At 39.9% G+C, this 27,151-nt stretch overlaps 1 protein-coding gene across 4 annotated transcripts in view; it reads right to left on the bottom strand.

Moving 5' to 3' along the window:
- Positions 1-27,151, bottom strand: part of RAB3GAP1 (RAB3 GTPase activating protein catalytic subunit 1) — a 2,239,542-nt gene that overhangs the window by 2,039,646 nt on the left and 172,745 nt on the right. For all 4 annotated transcript variants that reach the window (XM_044074944.1, XM_044074945.1, XM_044074942.1 and 1 more), the window contains one exon: positions 15,286-15,361. In XM_044074944.1, the coding sequence (XP_043930879.1) occupies positions 15,286-15,361 (76 nt within the window). The remainder of the gene's footprint in view (positions 1-15,285; positions 15,362-27,151) is intronic.

Genomic DNA, 27,151 nt, shown 5'->3' with positions numbered 1-27,151 from the left:
AAGCGAAATTTGGACGCATGGATGGGAAATCGCAAACCCCTGGGATCTCTCCTGTGTCCCTGCTAGACAGAGGCGCAGTAAACTAATCTTAAAAGGGTCCCTTCTGTGACCTACTTTACAGAGGCACAGTAGGCTAATCTAATAGGGAGGCGGAAGCCAAATACACTCTGGCTAGGCTTATAAATGCCCTAGGGCAGATAGCCTAGTATCTACCTATTAACCTATACATTGTAACTGGAAATCAGTGTTTTTCTTTAGAGATTAGAGTGAACTTATACGTGTTTGGTACTCCCCAGGTAATTTCGAAAGCCTAGCTGCTCCTGGTCATAGCTATCATTTACTTTAATACTTAATTTTCATAACTGGACACCCTTTTAGAAGGGCATGAAGACACTCTGATTGGAGGTAGCATTACCATATTATTTTGGGGAAGGGACAAAGCTGGAAGTCTGTGTTAGGCTTTCCCAAAAGTGTTTGGATATGCAAGATTTAAATTTACTGAGTGCGAGTGAATCAGAGGTCTTAAACTGGGACACATTCTCTGAAGTGTAAAACAGGGAGTTACATTAGGGATGGACAGAAATACACAGTCCAGTCCCATATTATTGAGCATGTTCCTGTTGTGCTCTTAGGGAAAAATTGTGAAATATTACTTCTGTTTAAGTGACAGTCTCACATTGGAGTCAGTAGGGAGGATTGAAGCTCCTTAGTTATTGACCTAGGATAGTAAGGGACATCAGATTTTATTGTTGGTAGTCTGGTGGGATTTTAACTGGATGTCATATTAATTGGTGGCAGTCTGGTGGGATATAGCTGGACATCACATTAATTGGTGGCATGGGTGTGGGATTTTTAATTGGACTCCAGTAGCCTGTGGGTGGTTGTCATTAAGGTGTTCATTCTTGACAGCCACAAGGTAAACATTCAGAATTTAAATCCACCACAGTTTTATTTATTTATTTATTTATTTATTTATTTGTTAGATAATCAGGGATAGCAGGCAAGGATGAAAGCAGAAGATTTTAGCAAGCTGACAAAGATCCAGTTGGATAAGGAGTGTGAAGCCAGAGGATTGGTGGTGCATGCCAACCTGACTAAGGAAGCAATGATTTCAGCCTTGGTTGCAGCCACAGCTCAGAGGAGCCGTTTGGAGGACATCTAGTTTGGTGATGCTGATGTGCAGCCTGCAGAGACAGTTTCAGTTCATCGGACAACCGGAGTTGGATAGACTGCTACTGGAGGCCAAACATCTTGAACTGGAATCAGCAGAGAAACTACACCTGGAGACCAAGTATCTGGAGGCTGAGAAAAACAGCGTCAATATGAACTGGAAGACAAATGATTGGAGGGAGACTGCGCCTGGAAGTCCAACAATGTGAACTGGAGGTCAGATGTTTAGAAGCCAAGGAAAACGAGAGACCGCATCGGCACAAAGTGGAGCTTCTTACTCTGAGACAGTCATGGAGGTAATGGGAAAGGGAACAACTGGACCCCAGAAGCTGTAAAGATCAGTAAACTATTTCCTCAGTACAGGGATGAGGATGACTGATTGATAGTTTTAGTCATGTTATGTAAGCAATATGATGCTGACCGTGAACTCTGGGTTTGACTCCTGACTCCCTTACTCTGTTAAAGTTAAGAACTGTCTTCTAGATTAAATAAACTAACACCAGAAGCTTAGAGAAAAAATGTTCATGAACATAGATGCAAGGCAGATGAAAGTGTACATGACTGTACTACTGACTTAAGCACTTACTTTCACAGATGGGTAAGTGGGTGTCAGGTCACCACTTTTGAGGGACTGGCAGACATTTGGTGAGGAAACAAGCCCTCAGTACTTTGCCTGATGACATGACTGTCTGGTTAGCAGCCCATGAGTGCAACTCTGCAGAAGAGTTGGGAAGAAAAGGGGATCTCTACTTGGTAAACAGAGCACCACTGCATAGGAAAAGAATACCCAGTGCTGTACATGGACATAAGGGAATCCATGGGGGGCAGTCTAAACCACAAAGCACATCAGTAACAGGGGAAACTACTAATCCAATTCACAGTTAGGGATTAGGTGTAAGCAGAGTAGCTACACAGCAGCCAAATGTCCATCAAGGCAAGGTGAGAAACAGAAGGTGAGGGAGCCAGCAAGTGGTGATGACAAACTGCCAGGGGTGAGTTGTTTAGAAACAACCAGGGTGCCAGATTATCACCAAAATTTTTTATCCTAACTGCTGAGAGAGAGACAGCTTTTGATATAAACATTGTAAGGCCTGCAGTGGTTAGAGAAGAGTAGTATTGCTTGGGAAGTCCCTCCATTCAGAGTGTTGGGAGAGACCCTGGTTCCAAACACCTTTGACTAGGATTCATCTTGACAGGGAGGGTGAAAGAGGAAGCAAGCAAGTAGGTGTGTTTGAAGATATTCCTGAAGATGTCCAGACAGGGAATGGCTTTGATCATTGGATCACAGGAGGTTACTAGGCTATTACCCTGAGGCCCTTATAAGCCTAGCCAAGAGTTTAGCCCATATTTAGACAAGTCAGCACTCATAGCCCCTGTCCAGCAGGGACACAGGTGGAATCCCAGGAGTGTATTTTCCGTTTCCCATCCAGTTATCCAGGTTATGCTTAAAAAAGGATAATGAGGTACTCTTCTTGAAGTGGAGAGGGAGTCTATTCCACAAATGGCGGAGTCTTTGGGACACAAATCTGTCCTTACAACAAGTCCTATTGATATCACAGACCAGGTTGAGGTCATGCATACTGGTTGCTCGAGTGGAGCTTGACTTGCAGATAAGCAACAGCCCCATCAAGGTAGGGTCTGAGACTACTTTGTATGCCAGACAGAGGTCACCTCTGAGGAGTCTGTATGAAACTGAGTAGAGGGACAGGGCTTTTAGCCCATCTGTGTAGGGTAGGTGTTTGAGGCCCTGGATTCGCCTGGTGAGGAACCTCTGTGGTCTCTCCAGCTGCTGCATGTGCTTTCCGAGGCACATGCTGAGGGGGATTTGTACTCAATAATTGGCCTTATAATGGAAGAATACAGGGATCTTATGACCTCTTTGTCCCTGGATGAGATAGGTGGGCCATGTAGAAAGCTTTCTGCACAGCAGAAGCAACATGGTGGTCAAAACTCAGGTTGCTATCAACCTGGGTGCCCAAATCCCTCACTACTGATTGTGTACTTAGGATGTTGTTATTAAGATGATAATATGTGGGGATGTCACTTTCCCCAAAGGGAATGATGATGTATTTTTTGGCATTCAGCTTGAGGCCATGTTTCTGGCACCAGTCATTTGTTTGGGTGAGACCCTCTTGGAGGACATCCACATCACTTCGGGAATTGATGATTGCACCAAGCTTGCAGTCATCTGCAAAACTGGTCAGCCACAGCCCACTGGTTTTGGCCTGCACCTCAGAGAAATATGTCCTGAATAACAGAGTCCCCTAGACCGATCCCTGGGGTATGCCGCTGATTATGAGTCTACTGCTTGAGGTGACTTCCCCTATTTTGATTAGGTGGATTCTATCAGTGAGCCAGTTTGCTACCCATCTGGTAACATATGGATCGAAGCCTAGTTGAGAGAGTTTATCTACTATGCCTGAGTGGGGAATAGTGTCGAAGGCTTTGGCCAGGTCAAAGTAGGCGGTATGCACCGTCTTCCCCTTGTCCATGGCTTTGGTGACTGTCTCAAAGAAGTCAACCAGATTTAACAGACATGACCTCCCCCTGACAAAGTCAAACTGTGTGGGGTTGAGTGTTTGGAGGTTGCCACTGTTCCTGTTAATAAGGTCCATGATAATCTGTTCCATGGCCTTGCAGATCTGGCTAGTTAGGCTGATGGGTCTATAATTTCCTGGGCCGGTGGACGCTCCACCTTTGTGTAAAGGGATGACAGTAGCTGTCCTCCATTCGGCTGGGACAAAGTCGGTACTCAAGCTTTGACTGAATAGGGTGCCTAATCATCATCTTCTTTGGGCTGTTCCCGTTAGGGGTCGCCACAGCGGATCATCTGTTTCCATTTCTTCCTGTCCACTGCAACTTGCTCTGTCACACCAACCACCTGCATGTCCTCTCTCACCACATCCCTAAACCTTATCTTAGGCCTTCCTCTTTTCCTGTTACCTGGTAGATTCATCCTTAGCATCTTTCTCCCAATATACTCAGCATTCCTTCCTCAGCACATGTCCAAACCAACATAATCTTGCCTCTCTGGCTTTGTCTCCAAACCTTCCAACCTGGGCTGACCCTCTAATATACTTATTCCTAATCCTGTCCACCCTCGTCACACCCAGTACAAATCTTAACATCTTTAACTCTGCCACATCCAGCTCTAACTCCTGCCTTTTTGTCAATGCCACTGTCTCCAACCCATATAACATAGCTGGTCTCACTACCCTCTTGTAGACCTTCCCTTTCACTCTTACTGGTACTCATCTGTCACAAATCACTCCTGACACTCTTCTCCACCCACTCCATCCTGCCTGTTCTTCTCCACCCACTCCATCCTGCCTGTACCCTCTTCTTCACATCTCTTCCCCACTCACCATTACTCTGAACTATTGATCCCAAGTATTTAAACTCATCCACCTTCGCCACCTCTACTCCTTGCATCCTCACCATTCCTCTATCCTCCCTCTCATTCACACACATATATTCTGCCTTAGTCCTGCTGATCTTCATTCCTCTTCTCTCTACAGCATATCTCCATCTCTCCTAATGGTGTTGCAAATTCATGCCCGAGTTCATGTAACTGAGTTCAATCAATAAACATCATTTGTGCTTATCTGCCTCCAGGAAATAATATCCCCACATTAGAACAACTTCTTGAACAACTCTCAATTACTCCCCAAAAAAGACTTTTACTTTGGACTAACATAAATCTTGACCATATCAAAACCTAGCCTACTTCCCATTTAATTTTTTTTCTTTTAATTTTAAGAAACAACTAATGCCACTAGAATAAAAAATAAAAAAAAGAAAAACAAAACTTAGACTGACTGGGTTCCCCCTCCTTCCCAAAGCTACAAAACTGGCATCCCAAATGACCATAGCGATCCACTCCCTCACTATTCCCATCAGAGCTAAAACTCATCAAAACTTACCTACATCACACAGACCTATATTACAAAATATTACATTCCAAAACCAACAAGTTTAACTCCATTCCCCAAACAGAACCCTCTATCTCTCCCCCTCCCTCAAGCACAACTCTCTCAGAAGAATATTTCTCAACATCCCCATTACCCACCCTTACAATCCCACCAACTGTACCATACAATCACCAATAGAATAAAGATTATTGCCAGACCAGCACCCTAAAGAACTATACTTGGAAAAAATAGGCTCTAAAAAAAAAAAGGAAGAAATTAAAAAATGGCGCCCAAAAGAAACCAGAAAAGAGAACAACAACCCTCAAAAAAAAATGCTATTAAAAAAAAAAGAAAAATCTACAAAAAAAAGAACTATGAAAAACTTAACCAACACCAAAATCAAAAAAAAACCTAAAAGTCTACTTCTACACACAATCCTACTAACCTAAACCCAATAGTAATTAGACCCTGATAATCCCTCTTTAATAGCCAATAGCTAATATGCTTTAAACTTCAATTCCTTCAATAGCTTCTTTACTACTTCCATACAAACACTCCTTCCCCCATTTATCCCTCATAAGTAACTAAACTGATCTCTCACAACTTTTTCCTTCCACTTCCTCCCCTTCCTCTCCCCTCCCATAAAATCTTAAACCCACTAACTCCACAGCCCTAAACCCTTCCTGCTGATCCTTCTAAAGGAGATTTTCCTCCTTATTGGAATTTCCTTCCTTAGCCACCCTGTTTCATAAAAGAAATCTCTTTCGATTCCTAAGTGAAGATAATTTTCCAGCAATCTGAAGATATCTGCACATCCACTGACCTCTCTAACTACTCCCAATAGCACTGTCTCTCGCCAAACCCACTGACTAACACAAAATATGGAAAAGAACCTCTAAATAACAACTAAAAAACAACTTACTAACAAACCACCAAAAAACCTCAACTACTAAAAATAACTCAATGAGCCACTCACGCCCTCACGACTTGCACTCCCTCCAACCGTAACTGCAACACTTTCTAACAATATAATTTTTAAACTACTGTCCTAATTGGTACAAGACCTAATAAAGTGTTTTCCAGCACCTGTCAAAAGCCTTTACCATAAACTCCTCCTTAACCTCGGATACACATACCTGCAATGATCTTTTCCCCTCCTTTTGTCCTCAAATTCTCTATCTAGTACGTACCAAACCTGCATACAACCTAAAACCACCTATCACTCAAGGACTCTTATTACTATCTCTGTGTGATCTTCAGGCAATCTTATTCTCTTACTTTTAATGGTATCTATAGTGATCTACAATATTCTCCAACAATCACATATCATATACAGCCACTTCACAAATCATCTAGTGCTCTACCCAATCTGACCTCTGATCACTCCAATATCTCTCCAAAAAAACGTAAACAACCGCTCCAAAGACCATGGTATCTCCTTCTCAACTCTCAGAAACAAAAAACAACACCTTCAAAACATTTTCTCATTCTCTGCAACTGACAATTCTCTTACTACTAAATTACACTATAATAGCATCAACTAACTCTTACTAATCAATTAATAATCAACTGTGACTGTCCTTTACTTCTATGATTGTAATCTATCAATAACATAATAATCAAATAAAATAAAAACCTAAAATACTAGCAAGACTAAACACCTTAAAAGACCTAAAACTCCCTTAGACCACGTCACACACTCTCTCGGTTCTCCCAACTAAACACCACTCCTATCAATTTATCTTAATAACTACACATCTTCAAACTAAACTCACTGTATAGCTAACCAGTAACATCCTGCAATCTCCTACACAGCTACAACCACAATATCCTTAGCACAGAACTCAACAAGTCACAACAACTATTAACAAATAACACAACATACCTTCTCAATAAACTCCAACAAGGAAACAAAGTAACAAACTCACTCCTCACAAAACCTCAAACACTTTCACCTAAAGAAAAATACCTTACTCCTCTGCTTAAAAAAACCTGATCACAGGTAACTCTACGATTACAAATTCCACACACTACCTCCCTATTAATTCCACAACCAGGAAAAAACATGATAACATCCTTTCAACTTTCTAAAAACCTCCTCCCATTATCAACCTACAAGCTTTGTTTGCATTAACTACTTCAACCACATTATTTCTACTACCAGACTTCCCATGCTCCCTCCATTTAAATATATATATGCTGTATTGTGAAAAAAATTTCCCTATATATAATGTGACTAAATAAATCAAAATTCTAAAAAAAAAAAAAAAAATAAAAAAATAGAAATATTGTTATGTTTTTTTTTTAATTTTTTACCTTGTTTTTTTTTGTTTAATTTATAATATGAATGTTACTGAAAATTTGTTGCTTTAATGTTGTACTTTTTCTGATTTGTGCTTACTAATAAATGTAGGATGTAGCCTAGGATGTTGTTGCGTCCCATGGAGGCTGTATTTTTTGCCTTTGAAAGGGCAGTGATGACCTGTTCCCCAGAGATAAGGGGTGGGGGGCAGGTACTGGGGATATCCTGATTTACTGATGGGGGGAACAGAGGGGAGAAGTTTTTGCTGAATCTGTCAGCCAGTAGACTGGCTATATTTACAGCATTTGTGTATATGGTGTCCTGACCGGTTCTGAACAGATCTGGGAGCTTCCTTTGAGATTGCGGACATATGTGAAGTCGTCCTTATGACTGTCTCTAATAGATTTGGCCAATATGGACTTGAAGTTGAATTTAGAGGATTTCACTAGTGCTCTTATTTGCTTGTTCAACCTCATGACTTTTCCTTAAAAAGGCACTATGGGGGAGGCAAGGGCCTTTGTCAGATGCCTGAAGCCCAAGTGAGAGAGATGCAGGTCAGCTCTAGCAAAGCATAGTAGTCTGTCGATCATATCTTCCCATGCTGTCAGGCACCGGACCCCCCTGGAATGACACCAGCCAATTGTTAAAGTCAATCATTTTCTGTTTGTACTGAGCGATCATTCTGGGTGATGGTAGAATGTTGCTTAAGGCTAGGGACATACCTGCCTAGGACACATACTCAGCGAGCTCAATCATGTCTCTCTTCATAAAGTCCAGGGAGGTACGTCTCAAGTCGTTCAGGCCAACATGGACTATGACAGAGTTATAACAGTACCTGTTGTTGAAAGACTTGTGTGCGTCTGTGATATGGCAGATTCTGGCACCTGACAAACAACTAACCATGACTTTCTTCTTATCCAGCCTGGTGAGAGGCACATGTGTGTGTCTCACAATGGAGTCTCCTATGACTAATATGTTGGGTTTATGGTTAGACCTTAGTGGTTGTGAGACACTGGTGTGTGGACTATGCATGGTATGTGGTGTGGCGGGTTGTGGAGTTCTCATGCGTTTTTGCCTCTGAGATCTCCTTTGCTTGATGATGCAGTGCCTTCTGTGCATGTGGTGACATGTAGTCAGACTTGGAGAAAAGGCAAGTAGGTCTGGTAGTCTGTGAGAGATCAAGAAAGATCTCATACCTAAAAAGTTGGGACTGGAGTGGTGGCTGTTTCAGAGAAGGTGCTGTCTGGTAGCAGTAAGGAGAAAAATTGTGAAATATTACTCCTGTTTTAGTGACAGTCTCACATTGGAGTCAGTAGTGAGGACTGAAGCTCCTTAGTTACTGACCCAGGACAGTAAGGGACATCACATTTTATTGTTGGTAGTCCGATGTAATTTTAACAACTCTCTCTCACGAATCCTTAAAGACCACAAAAAATCTATTGCAAAACAGTTTCCAAAAAATATGGAATTGAATAACTATTAATAAACTCAATATCGACTTTTTAAAAACCATACTCATGTTTATATGACACCTCCACAAAGGCTCAGTCTCTCAGAAAGAAAAGAAAAATGACCCTATAGACAATATCCTACTTTAAGTCTCAACACAAGGATACTTAGAATACACCTCAATTAATGTATTGCCTTAAAGCCTCTATACAGAAAAAGTAGCAGGCAAAATACTAACCAGGTTAAAACACGGCTACAAAATTGCCCATCTTCTTACAGCTGAAGCTCAACAAGCTATTGCCCTTAGCATTCTAATCACTCACATGGAGTATGTTTTACTCCAGCACTCTAAACTTACCCCATAATATTGTTTTTTTCAGGCTGCTAAAAATAATACTATACTTCACACCCTCACCTAATCAGAAAGAACATCAATGCTTAACCAATGAAAGAGCTAAAATGATTCCATTATTAAGTTGCCTTATTTCCAACAATGATGGTATTATTCTAAACCACCATCCCGTCTTCCTCAAGTAAGAGAAAATACCCTTGAGGCCACATGGGTGGATTATCAAAGCCTACCCAATGTGGGTGGAGGAAGTATACAGATCTAGGAGCCCCTGGAGAATGGTCCTAGCAAGACCTGTCCTGGATCTAGAAAAGGAATCTAATTTGTATTGCCTTGTAAAGGTATGTACAGAGGACCATGCTGCTGCCACTAGAATACTTAAGAGTCTCCACAACTTTTCGATATGCTATCGAAGAAGACAAGGTTCTAACAGAATGAGCCTTTACACTGCCTGTAACTGGTTTACCATGGTGGGAATAACAAAAGGGAACAGCTGAGGACAACCATCTGTAAATGGCCTGTTCTGACACGGGTTGTCCTTTCTTTGCCTGAGCATAAGAAACAAATAGCTGATCGACTTTTCTACAGGACAAATGTCAGTCAAGACAGTACCGGAGCTTCATATGCAAGTCCAGTGTAAGTAGAGTATTTTTTTCCCCATTTCTGAGAATCTGGATAGAACACTGGGAGACTGATGGCTTAACTGTAAATTCAAGTAACCTTGGCTATGAATGAGCAATTTTTTATTAATGTTTGGCCATGAATGAGGAATTTCTTATTAAATGTAACCATATCTCTATGCAAGACCAGATAGGGTTCACCAACCATGAAAGCTTGCGACTCTTGATGCTCTTCTTGCAGATGTCAAAGCAATGAGAACAACACTCCAGGGTCTGCTCCTAGGACAGGTCCTTTTTGGCATGTACTTCTCTGAAGTCAAGGCCAAAATCAATGCCCTCTGGCTGACTAAATTTTCAGATGAGTGCCACTTTGGAGCAGTCACAGAATTCCCCACTGACACAAATGTTCTCCAAAAACGGGTTACACAGACAAATAACTGGTGACAGAGCCATGGACTAAAACAAAATGCCAAGAAATTCATAATAGAATAGTATCCTTTGGGAAATCATCCACCTCTGGTAACTATCACACTGACAACACAGCTCTAGAAGATGACCCAGCAGTCAGGGACTTGGGGACACACGCACAATAATCTAACCTTTGACCATCACATGTCTACAGCAGTGAGAAAATCATTCTATGATGTACAACTTATAAACAAAGGTATGGCATCTAAGTCCAAGAAAGTCATTGCTCCACTGCATTCAGCATCCATCAGACCCATCATTGAGTACAATGAACCCTTTGGTATGTACCTAACCAGGCATATTCAACAACTAGAATGTCTACAGATGTTCCTCACTGAGAGAATACAGGGTGTAAGTAACATGTTCTATGCAGAGACCACCTCAACGCCCTATCCATGTACTCTGTTTCCTACAGTCTCTGTTGAGGGAAGATCTATGCCCGACATAAAACGCAACAGACCCCACTCTGATGGACTTCCTGCATATCAATAAAAAAAACAGCACCAAAATTACCCATTCTAAAGACTTAAACCTTGTCTGTGTTATAAATAAGACCTGTTGGACAGACGGGTATGCATCCCAGAGACCACCCCTTCTCTGGAACAGGCTCCCCATCCATGTGAAGCAGAGTTCCTCCCTAACCCAAATCAAGTGCGACTTGGACAACTGGATGGGGAATAGGAAATCCATCCCTGGTTTGGCACCTATGTCTCTAATGAACTCAGGCAGCCTGTAAATGTTTCATCTCCCAAGTCCCTGCTTACACTTATCAAGGGTACCAGAACTTGTCAAAGATTTGGGATGCATGGTTAGGCTTAAAAAGGCTCTTATGGTCATTAGCCTAGTAAACACCTATGAACATGCATCACATATATATCGTGTCAAACCTTGTCATACTGCCGCTTACTGGCCTTTAGGTCATCTGGTTAACTTACAATAGGTTCCAACTCCACTTCTGTTGCAAACACTCATCTCACTTTGATTGGGATTTTTTTCTGAGATTCAGTTTTTTGCATTTCTTGCCATTTAATTTAAGCTGATATATTTTCAGACATTTCTCTAACCTTACCAGTTTAATTCTATCCTCTCTCCCTTCCTATGTATGAACCTCATTTCATATAATTTAAAATATTCTTCTTCACCTACAATCACACTTGTGGACATTAAAAAGAACAAGCCTTGGCACTCACACCTGTGGCATTGCTATAGTAATCATCCTTTCTCCACTTGTAATCAGCTTACTAACATTATCTCTATGATTCTCTCAAGTCAGTGTTTCACAAGTGCTATAAACCATAATTCCTTTTAATGCTGTGTAATTTGCCCACTAAACCCTTGTTTACTTCCATGTCAAATGCTTTCCTGAAAGCTACACAGATGGAATTCAAAATCTCTCCATCTACTCCTCTCATTACCCAATCAAATAACTTAAGATTAATTTGACAGATATGAATCAATGTCAGTTTAGGACATATACTTCAACCTCAAATACATTCCACAGCATGTTTCTTAAGAAGTCACTGCATGAATTTCAACTCTTACTGAGGTCAAAAGGACAGGTCTGTCTTCCAGTTTCTGTGCTGTTTCTAACTCATATGAAGGGGTAAATCATAAGTGTCATTTTCTACTCAAGTAGCTCACCGACCTTTATGTTTTGTTAAACGGAGCACTTAACAGGGTCACCAGTTCTCATTTTAGTCCACAAAAAATTCCTACTGTAAATGCCATCAAACCCCATTATCTTACTAATTTTAGTACCTGGGGAATTTTGCAGAGACTGAATCATGCACTTAGCAAACACAGCCATTGACCTTAAGACATGTAAGGTTTGCTAGCCCTCCCTTTGTCTTTGTTTTGCTCCATTTACATTCTCGGTATTTGTAAAATAAAATGTCACGTCCAGGCTCATTAAACAGGATAATGACCATGAACTCCTCCACTTCCAACTTACTATTACCACCACAGCTAACAATAGGATCTCCCCTATGTCCCCCTTAGCCCATATCTCCTATCTGAATAGTATGCAGCCCTCTGCATTAGATCAACACCATTCTCCTAGAGGACTGCAACTATCCCTACATCAGTTGGGAGACTTCTACAAACCCAAATACGTACATCTGTAGATTTCTGGATTTCATAAATATAAGCTCTCGGGACCAATCAAGTCTGTACCCCAACTAGGGGAAACAAAATCCTGGACTTGTTCCTCAGCAATATGGGGCAGCTATATTCTCCACCAAATGTAACTTCATCCCTCTTCAAACTGGATGATAAATCAAATCAGTCATATTCACCAAAAATCTGAAGCCAAAAGCATCCTAAAATACCTCCGTATTCACAGATTACATGAAGGCCTATCTACAAAAAAACGAAGTTATGTCTTGGCTAAATTTAGCATCCCCGCCTACCTGATGACCCTACTGGGTATGCAGAATCCTTTACTGCCAAATTCCGTTCACATGTGAAAAATGACACAAATGAATATGTCCCCCTCCAAAACAAGTACAATACCAAACTTAAAAATAAACCCCTGTGACAGGGAGCCAAAAGATAAACAGATTTTTCTTTTATTGAAAAGCCTAATTGCACACAATAATAAATGTAATATCACAATGTCAAAAATGCTCTTGCTAAGTTTTAACAAGAAACTCTGGTCCCTAATTGAATCAATCGAAGCTTGATATGAGGTAAAAATAGCCATGCAGACAAAAGACAACCATAAAACCTTCTTTAACTACAATACAAACCTCAGAAATGATTCCCAGCACTGCATGCTCATGCTCAGATATCACAAACTCGGGTACTAAGGACATAACCAGTCTATTAGCAAATAAAGTTAGCTCTAACTTCACCCCTTCTCTCCCCCTACATTCCCAGATCACATACCCGCATCTACCCCCAATTGCATTTCCCAAGAACAAGTCCTCAAAGTACTTTACAAGATCAAGAAAGTACAGTTGTATAAGTTGCACATACCACAACAGTAGATGTTTAAATTCCTCACTGTTGCAGTATTCTTTTGGCTATATGGGTTGTATCCTGCATAGGATACAACAACCAGCCATCTTCACAAAGCTCTGGTTGCCTCCCAAACCTACACCCTTTGAGAAGGTTACTGAAGCAATGGATGAGGAAAACTGTACAAACCCCCTATCAACACCTTGCAAAAGCTTTCAACACCATTTCATGCTCAGTGATTGTTGATAAACTCTTCCAGATATATGTTAATTGCTACATAATTCTTTAAGATAATAAAATGGCTCACAAACAGAACTCAGGAAATTATGATAGGTGGCGCTGCCTCCTCTAAAATGCCAAATCACTAGTGATGTACGCCACAGTTCAGAATTGGGTAACTCCTCATTGCCATTTACTTTTCCAAGATCAAAGTTAATGTAAAAGATATCAGGATGACCAAGTTTGCAGATGACTGTAAACTTGGTGTCATGATAAGCTCTCCAGATGACACCAAGATCCTCCAAGATGGCCTTTACCAAACAAATAGCTGATGTCATAACCACAGACTAAAGGTAGATGCCAAAAATGTATGGTGCCTAGATCCAGGGATATTTGACAACCATGATGTCCCTTGTAGCTATCAGATTGACAACACACCACATAAAATTGATTCAGTAGTTTGGGACAGGGAACCTATTTGGAAAACAAACTGTCCTTCAATCACCATGTATCCACTACTTTAAGAGAGCCCTTTTTCACTGTGCACTTTCAGTAAGGTGGCGAGTATGGTGCCTAGGTCCACGAATGTGATCATGCCACTGTATTCGGCACTTATTAAGCTGATCACTGAGTATAATGTCCCCTTCTGTATGTATCTATCCGAACACTTAACGCAACCTGAATGACCACAATTAATGGGCCTAAATAATAAAAACTACTCTGACCATCTCAAAGCCTCACCCTCCCTTTGGTATCATGCTGGCTACTCAGGAGTAACCTCTGCATCATTTAAAGTGCCACAACAGACCCTATCCTCTCTGATTTACTGCACATCCACAAGTCAATGGGGGAATAAATACCCACTCAGGAGATCTTAATCTTTTCTACAACTTAAAAAGAACACGCTGAAGGGATAGATGTGTATGACAGAAAATACCATTTTGTTGGAACAATCTTCCTCTGCACATAAAGTCAGTACTTCCCTTACTCTCTTCAAACGTTATCTGGATGAATGAATGGAAAAGCACCCATGACTCTCATGGACAGGGCTAACATTTAAATGTTCTACCCAACTCTGGGCTATTTGTAATTAAATTAAATGGGCTAAAAATTTTATGTGAATGCAGGACTAGGCTTTTAAAGTTCCTTAAAGATCAAAATGTACACCAAATACCCATGAACCCAAGAGCAATTCAGTAGGTGGTGTGCTTTATAAAATAAAAAAGTTGTCTTAGCTTTCTTCTTGTGTGAAGTGGCTATTCTCTCTCCAGTTTGAACGGACTGGTTATCTTTCCCCATGAGGCTTTGCTGCTGATGGTCTTTCCAGGGTCCTTCTGATTTAACTGATACAGATCTTTATCTTGTATATCCCATGTTACATCAGGCTTCCTGAATGTACTCCTATTCTACCTCATCTGCAAACTACAGAGGTTAGTCTTGCTTTGGGTTACTTACTCCAAAATAGTCTGTAAAGAACAAATTGCGCATCTCACATTGCAATTTCCAGAGAGCAGTCTGCCAGCACAAAAAAAAAAGGCTACATTTTCCTAGTACATTAAAAAGCGTTACTTTGCAATTAAACAAGAAAGTGTACAAAATTACTATGTCAGGAAAGGAATGTTGGATTTCTAACTCTGTAGCAACTCATCAGATTAACGTGTAATAAGAGAAGGTCAAGTCTACTAAAATATAAAATCAAAAATGAACACATTACTAGGAAAAAAAAAGTAGTTTAAAACATTACATCAGGTAACAGTGTAAGATCACAAGGCATTTATAGGCTACAGACAATGTATACTGGTAGTATCTTCATAGTTTAGAAAGAAAATAAAAATCAACCTTTTCAACCGGTTTGCTTGATGTACTTCCTATTAGCTTCCACTCATTCAATACTTCTTCAACTTTTGAGATAAATCTGAAAAGAAGAAAATCACAGAATAAATTTGGCTTTGTAAATCATATATCAACTGTAGCACCCCCAGTCCTTCAACATACCTTGTTGGCTTACATAAGTAACAGATTCCAATGCACATTCTTAAAGCAGGAGTTCAATTTCTTTCCTGAAAACAGTTAGCTATGGCAGTCCAAATTAGACTATAAAATTGATATGCCCTCTACTGACCTTTAACATACTAATAACTACACAGCACATCCATTCTCTCCACAATAAACAATCAAGACGAAAAGTAATCTTAATGCAAAAGGAATCTTGACCAAAAGAAATGCCCAGCATAACCACAATGGTTACTTATATACTTACTCTCTGTTGACAAAGTTACTCCCACAAGGCCAGTGGCCTTTTATCAGGGGAAACCTCAGGTGGTATTCACACTGACTTGAGGAAATTTGGCTAGGACTCCAAGAAATTTCCCCTACTCTTTCTAACAAGTGCTGCAGAACCGTTTACATCCACCTGCGGTACTACCTTAGACATGAGAGACTTCAGTTTAACAATGCATTCAAAGGAAGGCTCCTGAGGTAGTGCAGCACCCTCTCAATGTTTCACTGTAGTGTCAGTTCTAGAAAAAAAATGAATCCAAACTCCTGGTGTGGAAAGAGAATCCACAGCCTCCTGATCTGCCACTACCACACTACCAACACTGAACATGCTGCCCTGTTGAGCCACTGACATTACAGTAACTGAATTCTTACTCTGTGCCATAAGAAACAGATATTGCAATAAAAGAATACACAGACAACATGAAATAGTTTCCCTAGCCTAATACCAGTATAGCTGCCATCCATTTTATACTGTATTTTCTGCTAAAGACAAAGCATCTACAGCCTAACTTTTTTAAACAGAATAAGTTTTCTTCTTCGAAGATTTACAGAGAAGTACTGATACACAACCTTTTCTTCTCCTACAATTCTCAAAAATAAAAAGCAAACAGAATTAAAAATTGACCTCTTTGAAACATGTAGACTCTTATGCTTAGTAAGCACAGGAAAATATGGAGCCCTAACAAAACTAGCAAAAATTCATTTGTTTTCTGCTTTATGCTATACAGGGTCATGGGGATGATGCAGCCTATTCTGGCAAATAATGGCTGGAACATCCCAGTCCGGGACATGATGTCGGTAATTGTGTATGCATGCATGTGTGCACGCACACACATACCTTATAAGGTAATGTACAGGGTCACCAGTTCACCTACTGGTATGTCTGTGATATAAGGAAGAAATTTAGAAATCATGGCAAAACCCTATGTGGACACAGAGAAAATACAGACACCACAGAGAAAGCTCTCTAGCTGAGAACCTATTAAATGTTGAACAGTTCTGCAGAAAGAAAAAACAAAATTGTTTTTATAATTTGAACAGAAAAATGGACATCTGGTGAGCACAAGAAAGTATGACGCCAAGAAGGAAATGGTGAACCCTCTCTGCACCAAGACTTTTTCTTTGTAAAAGATGTCTGCTTATTAAAACAGTTACATTATTTTCACACTAGCCGATCTGTAAAAATAATCTTTCTTGAGTTCAATGGCTGGTCTTATCCTCTCCGCCAATTAGTATTTAGCATCTTTTTTCTAGAAGTTGGAAGTTATGCACACCTGTGATGTCACACACCAACTACAAAAGCATACTTGTAACCCTGTGCCCACAATTATGCTCCCAGTCACTGAATAGCACCTGCCTGCAAATCAACACACAACTATGACAATTTTGCACTACAGTGCTAACAAGATGTACACTAGTTTATACTTCAACATCAGAAACTGGCTGGAGGGAACACCCACACTCCGTTAAACAGGGATTGCAGACCTTCCTCTATACCTTCCATAGTAAGAGGCAAGTCCACTCCTTATTCGGGGTAATGATTCTGTTCCCTTGATCTTCCATAGAGAAGGAAGAGACCCCATCAGTACCTAAAGTTCAAGGCAGACATCACTTTTCTAGTTCCCTTCAACTGTGCCAAACAGACACCCTTAGGATGGTCTGCTGCATACCTTACCACTGTAACTTGGGCTGTCATCTGGATTGCTGGTGCATGCAATAGCCCCTCTGGTTCAACTACAACGAGAAGCCTACATCAAAGATCAGTAAACTTTTGGCTGAATCTCCTTGGTCACTCCGTCTTCTAATAGTTTAGTTCCTCCTCCTTTTCCTGAGAGATTCTGAGCTATGGTGGAACTGTGAGGTTCTTGTCAATTCATCTGGAATAGATTTGCAAAGGTAAAAAGTTCAAGAAATGTTCACTTGAACTACTTTCCTCCTGCATAACTACTTTCCTCCTGCATCTTCCTTCCTGGTGGCTTACAGAATTCAGCCCAACCCAAGGATCTATCAGGAAAGGCTCTTGGTGATAAATACAACAGATACTTTCTTACTGTTTCAGAGATGAGTGAAAAGATGTTCCTTGATGGGTAGGAATACCCTCCATCAGTTCTCCCTCACTCTCCACTGGAAGGAAGAAGCTAGAAAAAAAGAAGAACCCTATCCACAAGGTGGATGACCATGGCCTTATCATTTCTTCAAGGCACAAACACAGTGTGCTATCCTGGCCATCAACCACTTTCAATATTGCTGAGTCACATCACACTCCTACAGTAACCCCAGAAACAGCTACTTCTATCCACAGAGTTTACAGGTCTTTCTTCTGTGTCTCACTTGCACAAGCGCTAGCGCGCACACACACGTGCACATGCAGAGTTTATAGTCAGCAATCCACCTACCTCCTCTTTGGGATGTAGTAGGAAACCAGTGTAACAAAAGAAAATTGACATGAACTCAAGGAGGACTTGCAGATTTTCCCAGAAGGTGCTGCAGATGAAAACTGAACCAGGGAAACTCTTGCTGTGAAGTGACAATGCTACTCACTACATTATTGTGCTACCACAGAATCCAAGAAATCCAACAGACAGCATAAACAGCCCACATTACCAGCTGTGAACAAAGTCTGTGAGAACTTTTCTCTATGTCCAAACTCCTTGACAGCCTTTAGCTCGGTCTGTGCGAACTCCATTAGAAAAGTGTGAAACCTAGATAGATGAGATGCAGAGCTGACCATTCTAATCAATACTTATTCCACACACATTCAGAATAAATTTTAAAAGATATTAGATTTCTAGATATAATGGTGATAAGTGATAATTTATCCACTAACAGAAGTAACTGTACCACAACTCTGACTTTTGCATCCTCGGAGTTCAAGACACTCCATTTAATTTTGCTCAGTCCGACACAATACTGTCTCAGTAAATTCAATCCTGAGATCAGACATGTGATGTTCTCTGGTCACACCCAAACCAGGAATTAATAACAATATTAGCAACAGCCAAATCCTTCGATCACCTGTGTAGCAGCTCCTTGAAATCCTAAAGGACTTCAGGTGCTGAAAAAAATACCAAATGGAATTCTCGGGAATAGCATCAAGTACAGACAAAAGCTTTACATATGGCATTACAGTGGCAACTTCTATAAAAAGTGGATATGATCCCTCTCTATATTCTATTTGAGTCTTGTATATCTATGCACATATTTATGTTATCAGGTTTAAGCACAGTAACCACACGACTCAGACAGTCAGTAGGCTAAATTGTTTTCATAATCTCATTTATGACTCTTATCTGTAACTCCCTTTCAATTCTACCTATGAAAGCTACCAAACATTACCTGCAGCATGTACAATTTGTAAAATGCAGGACCTACCTGAAAATGAATTGCTGGCAAACAAAAAGGTGACAAATAATCACTGCTAACAAACCAGTTCTCAATCTGTAGGTGCAAATCATGACTTGTTCTTGAAGCCAAGTTTAGGGCAAGTCAAATGACACAGTACAGGTGCAGCTTCTATTCCATTTATCTGAAACCAAGCCCTGCATTGCTTATTCATAATTTAACAATTTCTGACCCAACTGTGACACTTGATGGTCTGAATAAAGGCTTTCATTTGTGTTCTTCCAGCCACATTGTTTTAACTGGATCAGCACAGAGTGCATTGCACTCTGATCTACTGTCTACTAACTTAACTCACTCAAAGTAAAACACCTTTTTTGTAAACATAGTTCACACCCATACCAACTTATGGTGTCCAGAATGTTTTTTGGGGTCTGGCTTCTTTAACTGACTTACCAGCTAACTGACACTTGGGTAAGTTGTTAATAACAAAATGACACTAAAATTGTTGGTCTAGGATGTCCTGCAGTAGAGAAATCAATATTTGCCTATTATTCATAGCTTTAAATTTATGCTCAAATATTCCTCACAGAGAAACCTAAATGTTATTGAGGTGAATGGTGAAACACCAATGTGGGAGACAGAACAATTCACTGCCAATGCTGGTTTATATCACACTATACTGGAAATATTGTTAGTCGTCTGCTAGTAATTTGAAAATAATTGAGATTTCCTTATGTACTTAATACTTCAAAAGCAGAGTGACTTACAAACTGCTGCATGACACCAAGGGAAACCGTAGATGTAGTTTAAGAAAACTGTCTAATATTTGCACTTAAGTAGCACATCTTATTTTCATATTTGTGTAAATATCTCAATAAACAAACTTACAGAGGAATTTCTTATGACATGAAAGCTTATGCCTGGTTAACCAAAACCCATTTCAGGTTGTACAGTTTTCATGATATGAAAATTTGTGAAAATTTACAAAAAATATAATTTGGGGGTCTGCGTGCATTATGCTGCAGTAGTTTTGGAAAATACCATTAATGCACTCACTATGAACACTGTATAGAATACTATTTTATACACTTTTAATGGTTTTTATTCACAAAATATTTACATTTGTTTATCTGATGCTTTTTGAATTTTTTTTTTTCAGAAAATGCTCTGTAATACAAGATGTGTGTAGGATGCTACAGGTGTGACATTCCACACCACACAGGTGTTACGGAGTCCTCTATCTGATAAATTTTCTGTCTCACATTCCTGCACACAAGTGAAGCATATTCATGGCTTACTTCCACAAAACACACTATTGCTGGTTGCAAATTCAGTTCATCCATTTGACAAGTTATCAAACATTTATTTTGCCTCAGCTTTCACATAACTGACCCAATTTGAAATTTATTTTCTTTCATTATACTTGCAGATGATTTCACTTTATTCAGGAACTTAACTAATATATATAAATAACACCACAAGTCTAGTGCTTTTCACATCTCATTTTCACAATATGTTTGCCAAATTTCTTGTAAAGGTTTTCACATGCAACTTCAAACACTTCGGTTATTAACACACTTTTATATGAGTTGCAGTGATTTCACTCAGTCTGAACACACACATCACCTCACAATGTCAAATCTACTTCTCAGAGCAAGCTGCTGCTCATCCGATTATGCTTACTATCATATGCAATTCTTCCCTCACCATTTGGTGAATAGCATCTGGCTTTAGTTCTCAGACCACGTTAACTATTAACATATCTCAACAAAGTCAGTCTTTAACATGGTTCTTTATTTTAGCAACGCAAGCATCAATACTTGTGCTTCCTCATGCAGAAAAAATTGTAAATAAATGACATACTTTTTCAGCAAAAAGGAACTTTAAAATGATCTTGTCTCATCACTCTCTACTTGCCGTCTCAAAACTCAAACTTATTCTGTACTTTCAGCACTTCATTCCATGTGACATAAAGAAATGTGAATCACTCTACTTTTTGAGACTCTTTGGTTATTCTGTTCAGAATTAGAAGCAATCTATTTTCTGCATCCACGACTTCCATTTTTGAGACCAACTACACTGCATAGAGATATTTCAGTAGAGGTTGCAGATTGCTGCAAATCTCAAATCAATAGGGAAAATTATCCTGCTTTACTTCTGACATCCTGTTAACATTTGAGTCACCAATAATAAAATAACAAAGACAAACACAAGATGATGTTAAACTGCAACAAAGCAGAGAGACCAAACCACATTACTTACAAAATGGTACTGTGAATCCAGAAAGGTGCAAATAGTTTTAATGGACCAGTATGTTACATATGTTTAGGCAGCTGCCTAAACATTCATGACAGTTTTACTCAAGTGAGGAAAAGAAAGACTAAAATGTTTTCCAGGAAAATGAAAATCCAGTGCACTCTGCTTCTGCATAATTATTAAGTATTAAAATTCACCCATTTCCTGTGATAAAACAGTTAAAAACTCTATATATCATCTCCCAGTATCTTCATCCCTTACTACTGATATTTTTACCCAATGAAAGATGTATGTGACTACAAGAAGGGCAAACTATTGAGTACAGAGGATGACTCTAGCATAGAAGGCTCAATTAAGCAATGAGGATGAGGACAGGAAGAATAGCAGACTGAAAAGGATAGTCTATAGATTGTTTCCGTGTTTAAACAAGCCCTAAATAAGGTTTTTGGCTCCTGTTCATTCAAGGTTTTAAACCCAAGCTGCATAAACATTTAGCAATGAAAGACATTTTTTACCTAAACATCAGTCTAGATGACACTGCCAGTTTACATCTTGAAGCGTAGCAGCGGCAGTGAGGCTTTTGTGTATTTATCTACACCGAATTTGGTCACAGAGGTAGAAGGTGCTGCACACCGACAATTTAATCTGACCTAAACCTCAAGAAGATAACAATAATGGACACTAGCTTCCCTGGGTACATCAAGAGAAGCAGATGCAGATCACAGAATGTCATCTTTATATCATCCACTAGCAGTTCAACCAGAAATTCTTCAGGAAATTTTCAGAACATGCTAGGCTTAGAAAACTCCCCAAGTGTTCATTATAATAATGAGCTGCCCTTGAATGTTAAAGAGTACTCTTGTCTATTTTGATGTCTGGTCAGTTTTTAACCCAGAGATGAGACTGAAATTGATGAGAATATCAGTGATCTACCACAGTAACACATTCAAAATAAATGCATAAATAAATCTTCTCATCATTCAAAGCAAACCTTTAAGATTGGATGGACATCTGTAAATTCAGTCCAGGCCTGACATCCTTGGCGCTCCTGGAAGCAGAGGTGCATCAGGCAGATGGGTATTAGCAAGGTGCAGTTGGCCTCACAACTTACTTAAATAGTAATTTCTATGATTCTATCATACATTTTTCATGACTAAATCAACTGCAAACTTCGCGGTTACATGTTAAAGTCCTCCAACTTGTGAACAAGTTAGATTCAGGGCTAATAGTTGCTCTGAGATCCACAAACCACTTAAATGAGCACACCATATATTATTTTTCCATGTTTTGGGTAGAAACCTCTGATATGACAGTCTAAGACACAGACTGTGATATTTAGAAGTAGTGTACCCTTGAAAAAAATCAATCCATACAGGGGTTAGACACTCACCTTTCAGTTGGGTTGTCCATCAAAATCCTGATACAAGACTGGATTGTTCTAATTCACAATGGTCATTCAAAATACAGAAACTTGAAAATTGCTTGTAATGGTGTACTTGGCAATATTCTAGACCAAAGCGAAATATACAGTAACCCCCACCCATTAAGAAGTGCCATAACTCCTACAGTATGGCAGAAAACTAAAAGGCAAGCAGGGGCAAAAAAATGGAAAACAGTGTCAGATACCTGGTCTGGATACAGATTATATATTTAGAAATCAATACAGCAGCAAGTATTCAGTTAAGTGCTACAAGAAGCAACTATACAAGGAATAGTCTCCTCGACGTATCAACCAGCTTCAAGACTTTGGAAAATAGACTTTGCCCTGGGGTAGTGACATTTTCCACAAAGTAAGATGAATTTGCGGACTTTTCTTCTTTTCTTTGAGAAGCTGACCTCATTTCAATTGATGTTTTCTCTCTCACCCATGACTTTTTGACCTTTTCCACTCCAGGTTCAGATGAAAGCACAGTAAACACAACGTGAACATGGTACAGCCCATGAAAGATCTCAATGGGACAAAAACAGAGATGCTTCAAAGTAATTTACTTTCTCCTGCTTCCCTGTTGTATTTCACACTGCATCATGGTTCACCAATACATGACTTATTGTACCTGAAGAATGGTTGGATACAGTCTAACTAGCTGTGTACTTTTTAAATCTTAACTTTCTGGCAGAACTGAAAAGCTGCTTCTATAAATGTTTCCCTGTTTCAATGAAGTGCTTATGGCTCACTACTAGCAATAATACCATTCATCTTGTGCATCTTGTCACTGAGGACCACTCCAAATTCTAGAAGAGGTTTTCAAAGCTATGTAGACAGCTCTGAGTTCCACATTTCATGAGAATCAAGGGTCTTACCTACAAGGGACCTTGCATTAACAATGATCTTAGAGATAAAAATCAAGATTAAGCACCCTTTTCCCTGGGGCAGTTCTTCAATGGTGAACCGCACCATCATTGGGGCAATAAATAACTTTCTTTCTGTGACAGATCAACCGAGAAAAGCTTCCAGGATGTTTCAGGATCCCCGTCTGCAGCATCTAACAATATGGATTAATAGGACATTGATGAACCACTCCCAGTAGCTTGCAGGACTACTGGGCATAGTTCAACATTGTTTTATGAAGTTGGTGACACCTAGTACGATAACACATTAGCTATCCATTACATAATATCATAAGGATAAGCTTACATAAAGACACACAGAGGCATCTGCTCCACGATGAGCAAATTCATATACAAAAGTAAGTGCTATTCATCTGGTCAGATTCAAATGCACTTTCATACATTTTTTTGAGAGTCAGATACATGCATGCATGCATACACACACATGCATTTGTGTCTGTATCCACATACATACATATTATATATATATTATCTATATATATATATATATATATATATATATATATATATATATATATATATATATATATATATATGAGTCCCCTTCAGTAGATCGAAGGTTTATAAGTTCGAACCACATATGGCCAAGACCATATGTTCGAACTTGTAAAAGTCTGATCTGACTGAATGGAGATCTCCATACAGAGCGGAAAGGGAAGATTTCCCATTTCCGCAATGTAGTGCGATCTCGGAGTTGGTATATATAAGTAAGCATGCACAAGCACACCAAAAACGTTACAAACCTACACTAAACGTTACATATACAACTATCTATACACTAACATTAACCCAAACCCTAACCCTAAGGTCCATCACTATCACACACTTACCTTACCTGCACCCTAACAATAAAGTCCATCACACTTACCTTACCTGCACCCTAAACCTAAAGTCCGTCACTATTGCACACTTGCCTTACCCGCACCCTAACCCTAAATTCCGTCACTATCGCACACTTATCTTACCCACACCCTAACCCTAAAGTCCGTCACTAACACACACTTACCTTACCCGCACCCTAACCCTAAAGTCTGTCACTAACGCACACTTACCTTTCCCACGCCCTAACCCTAAAGTCCATCACTATCGCATACTTACACAGTAGTGCTCGTTTCGCATGTTGGTGTTTTCAGCGTCTGGATTTCAAACTGTCAATTATTTCCAGTGTGGGTGATCTCGTTGTTGGTCTTATCAGGTAGACCCATACACACACACACACACACACACACACACACACACACACACACACACACACACACACACACGTGCATGTGTGTATAGTTACTACGAAATAAGACAGAACTTCATACAAAATCTTACACTGACTTAAGATCATACATTTCACAGGATGTAGCTGGTGACTGGTGATGTGTTTTTTTCCTTCAACATTTGATGTAGAGTGCATCTGTGTTTAATTCTCACACCACTGTTAATAACATGAACATCAGGACACCAATGACCATTTTACAGAGATTTGTACCAGGTTTTCTTTGCTACACAGATGGTACTCAAGGTCTGTCTTATGTAAGCACAAGGACATGCTGGTTGCTTTAAGGTTTAAAGCCAAACAGTCTAACATCTGGGACAAGATGACTGGAACTGGTAATTTTAAAGAATGTGAGAAAGATGGACATGCTAATAACAAAAAAATGTTTATGAATTTCAGTAGGATATAGCTCACTCTACCAAAATTGAAATGGGGGACAGTTCCAGAGTACTTCACCTCCGTAGACAGAGAAGACTTATCTATGATACCCCAGATCTTAGAAGTGGCCTGCTCCTTTTACTTTTAGCTGACAATATTAGCAAGACTAAGCATCTTGCTTTATGGTATGACTTTTTGGTGTTGATGCACAAGTGATAAACAATGAATTATGATAACGCATTACATTTTATCCAAGGCTAATCGAAGCAGAACTCCAAAGACTGTAGCTGATGCAAAGTGTGATAGATAAAACCAAATGTTCCATAGAGATCATTCAGTATTGTCCTCACGTCACCACTTGCGTCACATTAACTGTACTATCAGTTAGATGGAAAACCATCTAAAATGAATACAAACAGACTTGCACAGCACTATGTTAGCAAGCTCTTTTGTATGTGAAAGAAAGTACAGTTGCGCAAGTAAACTTACCATAACAGAAGATGCTCCAGTAGATCACTACTGAAGTAGCCTAAGTTATTTTGGATTTATCCTGCAAAGACTATGACCACTAGCCAGCTTCCAAAGCTTCAGGGCACCTTTGATATGCCCTAATAGCTGGGGGGGCTCAAGCAAAGCCAATTAGAAAGAGCAGCAAGGTGGTACAGCCACCAGCACAAAGTCCATTCCTATCTTCCCCATGCTCAGTGAAGCTTATGGCAACTGTGGGGGAATGCACTACAGGATTAGACATCTCTACCTGGATTGACCTATCTGTGGCGTCCTGTCATCCTGTGCCCTTCATGTCTTGGATGGGTTCCACGTACACAGAGGCTAAATCAACTGAGGTGGAATCTGAACTCCACATTACTTGTACCAAACACAGACACCATGATCACTAGCCATGTCACTGCAAGATCGCCATCAATGTCATGAGTCTGATTCATCTCCGACGTCAAGCAGTAGTATGTCTAATGTGGAAGATCCTGATAAAAATCACCTGCAAACATATCAAAGACAAGACCCATACTATTATATGCATCCCAATGAATAAAGGGATGCTATTACTTATAGTGATGGGTCTGATTACAAGGTAATATACCAAGTACCAGTGGTCTCCTCAAATGAGGTCCTGATCAACCTGTGGAAAAAAATGTGATGCTGTATTTCTTCTGAAGTATGCTGCACATTTACCTACTATGTTCCTATCGTGAAATTGAATGTTAAGAACGCAGAATACCGGAAGGCCGAACTTGGTAGCTCGAAAGGTGAGAATGTCGAAGCCGTGGAAATCCAAATTCTTTCCCAGGGAAAGAATTTGGTTGGCTGTTTCTGCGGCTTCGGCATTTTTGGACCGGGGTCAAGGTAAGTGTACGAACGGGTAGTGACAGATTTAGGGTTAGGGCGTGGGTCAGGTAAGTGTGCAGTAGTGACAGACTTTAAGGTTAGGGCTAGGTTAAGGATAGTGCATAGATAGTGGTGTATGTTAGGTTTAGTGTAGGTTTTGAAGGTTTTTGGTGTGATTGTGTTATGTGTGTGTTTTTCAGAACAGCAAATTTTTTCCCGGGGAAAAAATTTGCTGTTTTGAAGTTTTGATGTTATCCGAATTCGATCTTCCAAGTTTGAACTTATGGTATTCGACATTTTGGAAGTCCGATTTCATGATTTAGACCCCTCAGGAAGACGTACCCAAATGGACCCTCTCCAACACAGAGCCTTAGCAGGCAGTGAAGTTCAGCTCCTATATCCAGGACTCCATCATGACGTGTGGATGACTCAGGGCTCCCCATGCAGACAGGCAAGGAACTTTTCAGTCTTAGATAAACGTGCTTTGCG

This window comes from Protopterus annectens, chromosome 6.part0 (assembly GCF_019279795.1).
Source record: "Protopterus annectens isolate FY-2018-M chromosome 6.part0, PAN1.0, whole genome shotgun sequence".
NCBI lineage: Eukaryota > Metazoa > Chordata > Ceratodontiformes > Protopteridae > Protopterus > Protopterus annectens.
Note: the sequence above shows the minus strand (reverse complement) of the source record. Positions and strands in the feature narration are given on the sequence as shown.